Consider the following 13996-nt stretch of genomic DNA (forward strand, 5'->3'; position numbering starts at 1 on the left):
ATTTCCTTTGTGTGTGACTCCTTGTTTTTCTCTTGCTACCTTTAGAATTCTCTATTTTCTTTAACTTTTGCATTTTTAATTGTGATATGTCTTGGTGTGGGTCTCTTTGGCTTCATCTTTTTGGGGACTCTGTGATTCACGTGCCTGTATATCTGTTTCTTCTTCAAGTTCAAGAAATTTTCAGTCAATTTCATCAAATACATTTTTTAAAAAGATTTATTTATTTTTTTAAAATTTATTTTTGGCTGCATTGGGTCTTAGTTGCAGCATGTGGGATCTTCATTGTGGCACGTAGGATCTTTCATTGTGGCGCGTGGGCTCTTTGCAGCACGTGGGCTTCTCTCTAGTTGTGGCATGCGGGTTTTCTCTTCTCTGGTTGTGGCGCTCAGGCTCCAGGGTGTGTCAGCTCTGTAGTTGTGGTGTGCAGGTTCCAGAGCACATGGGCTCTGTAGTTTGTGGCACGCAGCCTCTTTAGTTGGGGCGTGCCAGCTCAGTAGATGTGGTGTGTGGGCTTAGTGCCCCGCCGCATGTGGGATCTTAGTTCCCTGATCAGGGATCGAACCCATGTCCCCTGAATTGTAAGGTGGATTCTTTACCACTGGGCCCCCAGGGAAATCTCTCAAATACATTTTTGACTGCTTTCTCTCTTTTCCTCTGGCACCTCTATAATGTGAATATTTGTACACTTGATGTTGTTTCAGAGGTTCCTTAAACTGTTTTCATTTTTAAATTTGCTTTTTTTTTTACTTCCTAGATTGAGTGATTTGCGTTATACTCTATTCCAGATCACTTATGCGTCCTTCTGCATCATCTAGTCTGCTGTTAATTCCTTTTAGTGTTTTTCAGTTATTCTTTTGTTCTGACTGGTTCTCTTTTTATATTTTTAGTTCCTTGTTAAAACTCTCAGTTTGTTCATCTATTCTTTTCTCTAGTTCAATTAGCATTCTTATTACTAATGGTTTGAACTCTTTGTCTGGTAAATTACTTATCTGTGTTTCTTTAGTTGTTTTTTGTCTTTTTCCTCATTTTTTTATTTGGAAGAAATTCCTCTATCTTCTCATTTCACTTAACTTTCTCTGCCCTGTGAAATTAGGTGAAATAGTTACCTAGCCTGGTATTGAATGGTGTCCTTTTGTGGGAGTGTCCCTATACAGTCTGCATGTTCCCAGTGGCTTTGGTGGGAGAGCTGGATCTGTTGTGAGCATGCGTCATGTCTTCCCCCATGGTTTGCTGGTAGCTATCACCTTGGTAAGAGGTGGGCCTGGGGATGGAGGGGTTGGAGCCACAGGCAAGTGTGAACCAGGGCTTCTCTCTGCTCACTTATCGGTGGTGGGGTCAGATCCCAAGTTGCTGGAGGGTCAGATCTGAGCTGGTTCTGTTTCCTCTAAGTGTGTGCTCTCCCCCCTCCCAGCTTTGGCACCTTCACCCCAGAGGGGGAGCAGTGCTGGAGAAAGAGGGGCCAGAGTGGTGCCTGCTGTAGGGCAGGGCACACTAGGGCAGTCTCAGCACACCAGTCAGAGTTCCATATTGCTTCCAATCTTTTGCCTCCATGAGCACCAGGAATGGCTGCCCTTGCCCCATTCAGATGTCCTGCTGGTCCAAGCTGGCTCTGTCCCTCAGAGTTGCACACTCTCCTCAGTTGCAGCAACCTTTACCCTAGTGTTCCATAGAGCAAGAGAGTCTGGAGCCAGTGCTTAGCTCAGGCCAGGGCACGGTCATGGGAAGCTGGCCAGAATCCTGGTCAGTTTCAGTCTGCTTCCTCTGCCTTGTTTCAGGAGTAAGCAAGCATGTGTGTGCTCTTCACAAGTGGAGTCTAGGTTTTTACAGCCCTGCTGTCAGTCCCACTGGTTTTCAAACCAGTTAAGAGGACTTGTCTTCCTGGTGTCTGACCCCAGGGCTGGGATGCCCAATATGTGGTTCGAACTGCTCACCCCCTGGGGGGAGGATATCTCCAAGCCCATGTAACCCCCCTCCTCTTCTGTGTCCCCTCCCAGGGGCCCAGGTCCCAAACTGATTGCTTCTTTTCCCTTCCTACTCGACACCATGTGCTCTTTCTTAGAGTCCTGGCTGTATAAGAGTCTTTCTGCCAGTCTCCAGTTTGTTTTCAGTGAGAATTGTTCCACATGTAGATATATTTTTGGTGTGTTCACGGGGAGAGGTGAGCTCTGCATCCTCCTATTCTGCCATCTTGATCTCCTTCCTGTTCGATTTTTTATAAGTTTGCTAGAATTTACTACTGAAAGCATTTGGACTTGGAGTTGCTTTGTTGGGCAAATTTTGATAATGAATCATTTTTTATAGTAGGTATAGGGCTATGCAGAGTTTCAGTGGGTCTTGAATCACTTCTGATAAGTTGTGTTTTTCAGTAAAATTTTCCATTTCATCTTAGTTGAATTTACTGGCATCAAGCTGTTCATAATATTCCTTTATTAACCTTTTGATCTCTGTAGGATTTGTAGTAAAGCTCCTTCTTTCATTCCTGACATTGGTGTTTTGTGTTCTTTATCATTTTTTTGGATCCACCTTGCTAGGCATTTATCAATTTTATTACTCTTTTGAAAGAACCAACTTTTGGTTAATTTTCTCTATTGTTTGTTTTCTGTTTAGTCAATTTTTGCTCTTAGGCTTATAGATAAGCCTCTTCCTCTTATAGATTTTAGGTTGATCAGTTCATTTTTCTTAGCTTCATAAGGTACAAATTTAGATCATTGACTTAATTTTTTTCTTTTCTAATATAAAGCATTTAAAACTATAAGTAGAAAAATAGTCAAAAGACTATGGAAAAAGTATTAGTAGCCTGAACAATAGATAAAGCAGTATATTCTTATATACAAATTTTTTTTTATAAAACTGAAAAAACACCTGACAAAAAAGGACAAGGACCTGAATAGGTGATTTGCCAAAAAAGTATGAATATGAAATGATGTTCAACTTGCTAATAGTTAAAGCAATAATGTGAAAATAGATTCCCATTTTTCACTTGTCTGAATGGCAAAGATTGGATAGATTGACCAAAGTCATTGTCGACACGTGTATGAAAGAAATGGGCATTCTTGTTTTGGTTGGTGGGGAGGGTATTAATTGGTTGTGAAGGAGTTAGGGGACACATTGAGGAACAAAAGAGACAGTGAGCAAGATAGGGTGCCTCTCCTACTGAGCCTTCATTTAGAAGGGTAATTCGGTAGAATTGCCCCGAGGTGAGGTTCATGTTGGCATTGTCACCTTGTGTTTAGAGGTGGATTTTGAGGACTGTTTGGAGAGGAAAGGGAAATGGGTTGCTAGATAGCATGCAGGAGATACAGTTCTGGCCTTGGGAAGGTTCTGCTTCCTCCAAAGCTTTACCTGTTCTCTCTGTCAACTCAGCACCTTCATGTTGTCCTTTGGCTCATGTGATCCAGGCCTACAGATAAACTAAGGCCAGATCCAGCCCTGATGCTCATACACCCCACTGCAACTAGGAGTTGCCCACAGGTGATTTAGCAATCTGAAGTTATCCTGGAAAAAAACTGCAGTTTACCTTAGATGGTTTCCAGTTTCTAGCCCTTAATACATGCTGCCCTAGAAGTCTTACCATTGCAATAAGTGACGATTTCATAACAAAGAAATGAACACATAGCGGTTAACTTTAAAATTGGTAGCTGAACAGAACTGTGGCAGATTTTTGTGTCTGCATGATTTTTGTGTCTACATGTGTTTTGTGGGAGTGAAGTTTTTAAGGTAATTATTAATTTTGCTAGCTCAGAATTGTTAGTGTGTATGTATGTATCTTTGTGTTTATTTAATTCCTGCCTCATTCTAAAAAGATTTAAGGAAGCTTCTCCCTCCTCCCCACCTCATCACACGAAATAGAATAAGTAAGAAGCACTTCATGAGGAATGTAGCTTATTTAATTAGCCCTTGATATTAGTCTTGATTTGGGAATTAGGGGATAGGAGAGGACAGCATAGGATGTGGTTCACTAAGGGACTGTGGAACTGGGAACCAAATGATATAAACTGGAGAGGGAATCATGGTGATGATAGCAGATTTAGAAGATGTGGTTGGAGGTGACAAAGTTTCCACTTGTTTCTAGAGATGATTTGACACTTGCCCACTAGTGAAGCCCTGAAGCTGTGAAGAGTGAACTCCGGGACATCCCTCTTTGACTATCAGAGGCTCCTTTCCCTTTCTGGGCTGTGTTACCCGTTGTGGGATTGCAGGAATCAGAGAGGTGGCAGGGCTGCAAGATTGTTAAAGATTGTGAGAAGTAACTTCATGATGATCTTTAAAAATAATACCTTTATTCTGAAAGTTCAAGTGAAGTTTAGCATTAATTGAAGCTGTCAGGCAACCTAAAATGTCTCCTCTTTCAAGGAGGCTTATTTTTCTTCCCTCAACTGAAAAGTGAGTGATTAATTAGCCTGTCATTATCAAAGGAGATGATAATGTTAGTAGATAACCGAATTTCCTTTTAAGTGGATTACGTATTGTATTCCATTTGGAGTTCAGGTATATATTTTAGAAAGACATTTATCTTTAAACCAAGTCACCACTGTTAAAGCTACATATTGAAATTTTAAGCTTTTTCTTAATACTTAACTATCAGAAGAGAGCCAGCTCAGATCATCTTCTATCTTAATAGGCATTTTAAGGTAGCTTTTTTTGGTATCCTAATTTTCCACCCCAGTTCTTGCCAAACTGCCACCCCCCAACAAATCTACTAACATACACAGATGTTCTCCCCCGCGGAGTCGTTTCATCTCATTTGCGTCTGTGCATGCATTCAGGCGGTCTAACTGATGTGTGCCTGATTTATGAAAGTCTTGTACACTCCAATTACTGCTCCCTTTTCCTTCCCAGTTGATTTTGGACATTTTATTTACCTCCTTTTTCACCTTCACCATTTGAATTTCAGACTGCCAGTACTTGAGATGACCTTTCCTTCTTCCTACAATCTCTAGTTATTACTAAGAACTTACAATGAATTTAACCCCAACTTTCCAGATATGTAAGTCTCTTCTCAGCACATTCACACATGTTAGGTATTCTTACTGGCTTCATCTTCTTGAAGCAGTGGCTCAAATCTGGACTTGTTGCTCCCAAGGCCTCCAGCACAGCCGCCATCCTGGATCTCCCTTGACCATCATTCAACAACCTCTCGTGATGATCTCCTGACTTTCCCAGAGTCTGTTTTTTTTCTTTCTTGATTTATGCCTTCATTTTGGTGGAGCACCTCCTTCAGTTGCTTCATGAGAAAGTGAAACTGTGTGACTCAGATTGGGACTTGAACCCACAGGCCGGGACTCGAATTCAGGCAAAACCCAGGTTGGGACTTGAACCCACAGTCTTTTAACTGAGATCACACCCTGGTCTCAGGACCTAGTGAAGCTCAGGTTCTTGATGTCTCATCGCAGAAAGAATTCAGGGGGAGACAAATTGATAAGTAAGAAGTGGATTTATTTAGAGAGAAACACACTCCACAGATAGAGTGTGGGCCATCTCAGAAGGCAAGAGAGGCACCAGGGTCCAGGTTGTCAGTTTAGGGGTGGGTGAATTCATAGGCTAATGAGTAGGAGGAGTGTTCCAGCTATTTTGGGGAAGGGGTGGGGATTTCCAAGAATTGGGCCACCACCCACTTTTTTTTTTTTTCCTGCGATATTCGGTCCTCTCACTGTTGTGGCCTCTCCCGTTACGCAGGCTCAGCGGCCATGGCTCACAGGCCCAGCCGCTCTGCGGCATGTGGGATCTTCCCGGACCGGGGCATGAACCCGTGTCCCCTGCATCGGCAGGCAGACTCTCAACCACTGTGCCACCAGGGAAGCCCACACCACCCACTTTTTGACCTTTATGGTCGGTCTTGGAACTGTCATGGTGCTTGTGGGTGTCATTTAGCTTGCTGATGTGTTATAATGCACCTACACTGAGGCTCAAGTCTAGTGGAAGTTGACTCATCTGCCATCCTGGACCTATTTGGTTCTAATCAGTTTATGTCATGTCCTCGAGCTATGTCATTCTTTTAAAGGTTGTGCCCTACCCCCTTCCCTCCTGTTTCAAAAGGGTTCATGGACAGGAAGTTTTTTGAGCCCATACATTTCTGAAAATGTCCTTATCCTACCCTGAGGTTTGATTGATAGGTTTAATGTTGAATTAAAGATTGAAATTAATTTTCCCTTAAAAATTTGAAGGCATTATGTCCCTGTCTTCCACCTTCACTGTTGCTGTGGAGACTTTCTAGTGTTCATTCATTCATTCATTTATTTATTTATGGCTGCGTTGGGCCTTTGTTGCTGTGTGTGGGCTTCCTCTATTTGCGGCGAGCGGGGGCTACTCTTTGTTGCAGTGCACAGGCTTATTGCGATGGCTTCTCTTGCTGCAGAGCGTGGACTCTAGGCGTGCGGGCTTCAGTAGTGTGGCACGTGGGCTCAGCAGTTGTGCCTCGCAGGCTCAGTAGTTGTGGTGCACAGGCTTATTTGCTCCACGGCATGTGGAATCTTCCTGGACCAGGGCTCGAACCCATGTCTCCTGCATTGGCAGGCAGATTCTTAACCACTGCACCACCAGGGAAGTCCCAGTGTTGCACTATTCTTGATCTTTAGTTTGAAGCCTTTTTTTCCTCTTTAGAAGCTGTGCTAGCTCCTTTTTAGCTTCAGTTTTCCGAAATTTTACACTCCTACCTCCAGAGATAAAAGATGCCACAAATTTCTGTGCTTTTGGAGATTCTGTAGTATAAATTAGATTTCTTCTTGACTTCCCACTGCTTTCTTGGGCATGCTTTTCAGTTTCAAATGATTTTTTTTTTGCTGCTAGTTCATTCTTTCTCTTGCCCTTGGGGCTTATGTCTAAAAGAAAATGACTGAAAAAACTGTATTATGGGGGCTTCCCTGGTGGCGCGGTGGTTGAGAGTCCGCCTGCCGATGCAGGGGACACGGGTTCGTGCCCTGGTCCGGGAAGATCCCACATGCCGTGGAGCACCTGGGCCTGTGAGCCACGGCCGCTGAGCCTGTGCGTCCGGAGCCTGTGCTCCGCAACGGGAGAAGCCACAACAGTGAGAGGCCCGCGTACCACAAAAAAACAAAAAAAAACAAAAAAACTTTATTATGATATTTGTAAGGCTTCTGGGAGGAACAGAGGTGTTCACTCCTCTGTCTTTATCCAGAAGGCTACCCATGTGCTCTCCACCAAGCTCTGCTGTGGATTTTGCCCCCATTTCACGGAGACTGCCCTTTGCCTCTGGAACAGCCACTCACAAGCTCCTATTGTCAGACCCCCTGGACACTTCTCTGTCCTCATCGTTCTTGAACTCTCAGCAGCATTTGATGTGGCAGTGACCGCTCCCTTCTTTTCCAAATCAACTCCTCCCTTTGCTTTGATGACTCCAGCCGCCCTTCCTCCCAGTCTTCCCAGCAGTTTCCTTCTCCATATGTAGCCTCTAAATAATTTTATTTAGATTGCCTCAGGCTAAGAGTTTGTTTGTTTGTTTTTTGTGGGTTTTTTGGCTCTGTCTCTGTCTTTACTCTCCCAAGGAGGTTAATCTAGTCCCATGACTTCACTTTAAATGCTGTTTATGTGCTGATGACACCCTCTGAGATCTGTCCTCTGAGCTCCGGACTCAGTTCCCACTTGATCCCTTTGGGAATGTTGTAAACAGAAATCTTGTTTTTCCTTCAAACCTGCTTCTCCAGTCAAGCCTACATCCGTAAATGGCACCACCATGTAGCTAGTTGCTCATCAAGCAAAAGTAATTGATTACTCCTTCTTTTCCAATTTAATCCATTAGCAAGTTCTATGCCCAAAATCTATCTTCAATTTATCTTTGCCCTTAGGTGTCTAGCCCAGTGCCTGGCGCATATGAGACATTCACTGGTAAATGGCCAAGTGAATGATGTCAATAGGGAACCAGGAAAATTGGTGTTAAAAATGTGAACTTTTAAAAATGTTCTGAAAGATAGTCTTTGAAAGTAAAGGCAGAAGGACTGTTCTAGTTTAAAAGTTTTTTTTTTTTTTTTTTTCCCGTTACCCGGGCCTCTCACTGTTGTGGCCTCTCCCGTTGCGGGGCACAGGCTCCGGACGCGCAGGCTCAGTGGCCATGGCTCATGAGCCCAGCCGCTCCGCGGCACGTGGGATCCTCCCGGACCTGGGCACGAACCTGTGTCCCCTGCATCGGCAGGCGGACTCTCAACCACTGCGCCACCAGGGAAGCCCCTAAAAGACATTTTTTTAAAAAAGACCTGGGACTTCCCTGGTGGCACAGTGGTTGAGAATCCGCCTGCCGATACAGGGGACACAGGTTCCAGCCGTAGTCTGGGAAGATCCCACATGCCGCGGAGCAACTAAGCCTGTGCGCCACAGCTACTGAGCCTGCACTCTAGAGCCTGTGAGCTACAACTACTGAGCCTGTGAGCCACAACTACTGTACCTGCGAGCCACAACTACTGAAGCCCGTGTGCCTAGAGCCTGTGCTCCACAACAAGAGAAGGCACCGCAATGAAGAGTAGACCCCGCTTACCGCAACTAGAGAAAGCCCGCGTGCAGCAACAAAGACCCAACGCAGCCAAAACTAAAATAAATAAATAAATAAATAAGACCTGGTAACCAGATGCAATGCAGGATCCTTGATTGAATTCCGTTTTGTTTTTTAAGCCAGCTATTTGGGGAAATTTGGATCGTATATAGGTAATATTGTATCAATGGTATTATGATTATGTGGGAGTGTGTCCTTGTTTTTAGGAAATACAAGTTGATGTTTTTAGGGATGGTGTATTACGATACCTGCAACAGGTTTTTCACGTGGTTCAGAAGGGAAAAAAGCTTAATCTCAAGAAGGAAGGAGGGAGAAAACAAATGTAGCAAAACATTAACAATTGGTGAATCTAGGTGAGTGGTATATGGGTTTTCATTGTACTATTCTGTTCATTTTACTGTAGGTTTGAAAATCTTCAAAATTAAAAATTAAAAAATCAGCAGTGAAGAAGAATTTAAGGAAAATATATTTCAGGGCAATTTTTAAGCCCCCAAATGCTGAAATTCATTTTGAAGCATAATATTAAATATAATAAAGCCTAAGTATATACATAATTATAGAGCTGATTTATTTAACAAGATGGAAATAAAACCAAGTAGAAATAAGGCCTTTCTGGAAAAGTTACTTCTTAAAAATTTGGTGTGAAGGTCGATGGCGAACCGCCCACCAGAGGGCAGTGCAGGAGAGTGATTCTGTGCACAGCTGAGAGCTCTGGTTTTCTTTCTCACTCAACTGGATCCACAAGAGGTCGCTCCTCTCGGCACAAGACATTTTCAAGATTCTTAGACCACTTTAATAGAGAATGTGGTGCGTTTAATGTTGTCCCAGAGGTCCCTTGTCAAGATGCTATATATAAGCTCAACTTCTGACCACCCCTTTGACTTACTCATTGCTGAGTTCTCTCACATGTAGGCACGATGCATGTGTTAATGAACTGTTTTTTTCTCCTTAAAAAAAAAATAGAGAATGTGGATAATTGCACTGCTTTCCGTTTCTTTCTCCCCACTCTGATCTGCTTCTGAATTCTTTGGATTTTTGCCTTGGCCCCTCTGCTTCGTGGAGTAGACTTCATGCAGGGTGTGGATAAGAGGGGTGTAGATCTGCCCTCCTGTGTGTGCTCCAAAGGCCAGTAGTGCATTTGCCCACTCGCATCCCAGGAATTATATCTGTCTTTTTATTACAAACTGCCAGATCACAGTCCTACTACAGTTTATCTTTAGATTCCCTAGGATCTATTGAAATTCTAGGACTTTCACTCAGGGGTTTTACCTCTCTTAAAGCTGTGATGTGCCTCCTTTTACTGAGTGGTTGACTTAAAAGGGCTACGTTTCTGTGTAGGTAACCAAACAAGATGGGTTAGTATAAATGTTGTAGAAAGTTACCCAGCAGATTAAATGATTAATCCGTGGTGAGTGGTTGTTCTTTCACTTAACATTTACCCAGTGCCTGTGGAACCAGATTGTGCTACTAGACTAGAATTAAAAACCACAGGGGTTAGGGGGTTAGCCCCAGACTCCTGAGCTGTTTATATTTAGGTGAAGGGGGCAGACCTACCCCAAACAAATTTGGACCAGGTGCTCAGAGGAAGTGCTAAATTCAGATATAAGCAAAAGTTCTTTGGCGGGGGCAGGCGGGAGGGGGTGGGTGTCACGTGCCCTATCTTGGCTCAGTACATCAGGTCCTGTCTAGAGGTCCTTCAGGGCCAAACTCAGCATCAGGACAATACCAGCCTCTCCAGCTAGCTTGCTCTGACGCTCCCCAAATGAGTGAAGTGCCCTTCCTGTGTTGTCATCACGTCCAGTTCAGACGTCTATCACAGCACGCTATTCATGGTTGTTAATTTGCATACTCATGTCTCCTGAGGACAAAGACTGATTACTAATAGATTTGTGCATTTTCCCACTCTGGTTCCATTCTAGTCTTGCATATGCTTTTTTCCCTCTGGGGTATCTCTTTTTTCCTCTTTTTGGGGGATCTTTTTCTCAAATACAATGGCATAGACTCGCTGACATCTTAAAAAGTAAAGCAAAGAAAAGGAAGTAACACTCATTGAGTGCCTTCTTTGTGTTGGACACTATTCACTGTGTTAGGTGTTTTATGAGCATCTTCTCCTTTAATCTTGTTCCTCTAACAAACTCACCAAGCTTCTTCCCCTTTCAGGTCTTTGCACTTGCTATTTCCTTTCCTGGGAACTGTTTTTCCTCAAGTCCTCAAGAAGGTGGCTCCCTTTTCTGCTAACAAACATGTATAGTTTACAAACCATTCTTCTGAGGTTGATTTTATTAGGCTGGTGACCCTGCTCTCCTCTCAGGGGTGGGTAGGGCCTCAGGGAGGAATTCCCTGAGGTCAGCCCGAGAACGTTGGACTTACTCCCTCGCGCTGTGTCCTTGCCCTTCTAGCTGCTTCCCCAGTGCATCCTGGTTACTGGATGTCTCGAATTAGTTTACTAATTTTTATTATAATTGCTTTATTTCTACCTCATGATAATTGGTACCATCATCCAGACTCTACCTCTCCCTAGGAGATGAGGGATTCAGTATTTTGGTTTGCTTTCCCCTTAAGTCTGGGCTAAGCCATCATCTTTTAACATAGAGTTTTGTTCTTTATAATCTGGAAGTCTAGGTCAGATCTTTATAAACACATATATACTTAATAATTTAAAAATCCATCTATTTCTACAGATTTAGCATTAAAACAATATAACCAAGTGCTTATATTCTGTTATACGTATCTTCTGTTATAAATTCTTACTTTAAAAAATCTTCCCCATCCTTTGAGGCTCAATTCAAGTCTTAACTCCTCTGACGTTTTCTGCATCTGTAGTACCCAACATTAATCTTTCCTGCTCTGAGATCCTGCGGTCTACATACTTCAGTTTGGCCATTAATCTAGAGAATCTTATTTGTTATTTAATTGCTTTGTGTATCTGTATCTTATGTGACCTATGAGATGGTTAGATGCCAGTTGATGGTGGCAATGTGTTCTCAGTTTTTGCAGTGTTGAAAAAGTGTCACTTCAAAGGACTTTTTTAAAGCAAAATATCTTTAAATAATTTATTTTTCCTAATGGAGTTTTACTTATTTTCTTAAACACAATTCAAAACTTATTCATCTGGTTTAGGTTTTCTTAAAAGCATTTTCTTTGAATGTAGGATGATTATTTTTCTGTATTTTTATACACACACCAAGGAAGTGTGTCAGAAAAGAAAGAATATTAATTATTTCCTATAGCTTATCTATAAAAAGCCATTTGGGAAAGTACACTCAGTTAAATCTTTTATAGGACTTAGGGGTGGATTTTTATAGTTGTTATATTAAAGTCATTTTTAGTCTTCTACAGAAAATTTGTAAAGATTTATTTGATTAAAATATCAATATTTGATATTGATTTATATCAATTAGCTATAATTGTCTAAGCATTCCTAATCATATGTTGAGTTTTCTAATTCTTACCAGAGCTGCTGCTTCCTGGTAAAGTTTAAACATCAGTCTCCAATCAGTTAGGTTAATCTCTGTATGATATAATTAAATTCATCTGACCTGGTTACTGGGTACATTTTAAATATCAGACTGATGCTTATCATGACACCACTACGAATATTTCAATTTTAAAGTTGACCTTTTAGAATCAGCCTTTCTTTAATCTTCTAGTTATACTTAACAGAAATATTTCTTTTAAAGAGTAACCTGACTTTACTGTATTTAATTTAAAAAACTGAAGTGACTTTAAAATGTGTATAAGGCAAACTGCCTTAAAAAACTAATGACATTTCTTTTTATTTATAGAGATACTTTCTAGTTGGGAGCAATCATGCAGAAACAAAATACCGTGTTTTGAAAATTGATAGAACAGAACCAAAAGATTTGGTAATAATTGATGATAGGGTAAGTATCTTGAAAACCTGAATACAAACAAACTTTTGTACTTGTTGTTTACAGGATATGAAATATCCTTACAGCTTCTAGTGGTATATACTTTTTTTAATCATCCATCTAAAAATTACAGTTTTTCATGGTTGGCTAGAATTTGAATCTCTTATCTGGTTTCTAGAAATAACTGATGTCGGAAAGTATGCCAGAATTACACTTTGTCCCTCATTTTGATTTGTTTGACAAAGCAAACTCTTTGGATAAGATAATATATTTTCTTAAAGGGGTGCCATTTTAAGGATTCAATATAACTCTTAATATTTCATCCACCAAAGAGATTATTTATTACTCTGCTTTAACATGAAGCTACCTGAAGTTGCAAAGGACTGGTAGGGTCTCTTCTGATCACTTGCTGGAGAAATGTTAAGCTTTTCTTATCCAGATATTATATTATCCAGAGTTGGAAATTCAGGTGGCACAAAAATATGAGGGCTTTAGTCAAAAGAGAAATACCGTAAGGTGGAACTGAACAGTTATTTTTAACTCTCAAATGAGAGCACCTAACTAACCCTTTGTATTGAGGTTCCTGTCTATGGATATTTCTGAATCCATGTAGATTCCTGGTTTTTCAAATACGTTATAGCTACAGTTTGGAAGCCATTTTACATAAGCTCTTTGCAAAGCTATCTTCTATGTTATAATAATTTTAGATAAATTGTATTTTGTGACTTCCTGTACTCCTGGGTGTCGTGCTTCCTATCCCATCCCCAACACACGCACCATCTGGGAGTTTTTATTAATATAATGTAATGATTCTTGGCTTTCTTTGTGGGTAGGAGTGGTTGATCAGGGATCTCTTTGAGAATCTAAGGAAAGCTATGGGCCTTCTCATAAAAATACACATATGCACGTTTAACCAAAACTTTGCATACAATTTTAAGAGGTTTATAGATTTCTTGAAACTTGTCTGTGGATACTTTAAATCTCTGAATCTCTGTCCAGAAGATAAGGTTTTGATACAGCTTTTTAGTACAGCAGCCTGGGATCCAGAAACCACCCTTAACTGCTAACGTTAAAGAATTTGTTGGCTTTAATAAAAAGAAACGAAATTGAGTTATTTGTAGTGAGGTGGATAGACCTAGAGACTGTCGTACAGAGTGAAGTCAGTCAGAAAGAGAAAAACAAATACCGTATGCTAACACATATATATATGGAATCTAAAAAAAAACTGTTCTGAAGAACCTAGAGGCAGGACAGGAATAAAGACGCAGAAGTAGAGAATGGACTTGAGGACACGGGGAGGGGGAAGGGCAAGCTGGGACGAAGTGAGAGAGTGGCATGGACATATATATACTACCAAATGTAAAACTGATAGCTAGTGGGAAACAGCCGCACAGCACAGGGAGATCAACTCGGTGCTTTGTGACCATCTAGAGGGGTGTGTTAGGGAGGGTGGGAGGGAGACACAAGAGGGAGGAGATATGGGGATATATGTATATGTATAGCTGATTTACTTTGGTATAAAGCAGAAACTAACACACCACTGTAAAGCAATTATACTCCAATAAGGATGTTTAAAAAAAAAAAAGAATTTGTTGGCTTTCTAAATTGTAGCTTTAGTCCTGCA

At 41.4% G+C, this 13996-nt stretch overlaps 1 protein-coding gene across 9 annotated transcripts in view; it reads left to right on the top strand.

Annotated features, from left to right (window-relative positions):
• Nucleotides 1-13996, top strand: part of FIG4 (FIG4 phosphoinositide 5-phosphatase) — a 128726-nt gene that overhangs the window by 14295 nt on the left and 100435 nt on the right. For 7 of the 9 annotated variants that reach the window (XM_059083594.2, XM_067011618.1, XM_067011615.1 and 4 more), the window contains one exon: nucleotides 12286-12384. The exons of the other annotated variants lie outside the window; for them this stretch is intronic. In XM_059083594.2, coding sequence (XP_058939577.1) covers nucleotides 12286-12384 — 99 coding nt within the window. The remainder of the gene's footprint in view (nucleotides 1-12285; nucleotides 12385-13996) is intronic. 9 annotated transcript variants of the gene reach the window in all.

The sequence above is a fragment of the Kogia breviceps genome, chromosome 13 (genome assembly GCF_026419965.1).
Source record: "Kogia breviceps isolate mKogBre1 chromosome 13, mKogBre1 haplotype 1, whole genome shotgun sequence".
Lineage (NCBI taxonomy): Eukaryota > Metazoa > Chordata > Mammalia > Artiodactyla > Physeteridae > Kogia > Kogia breviceps.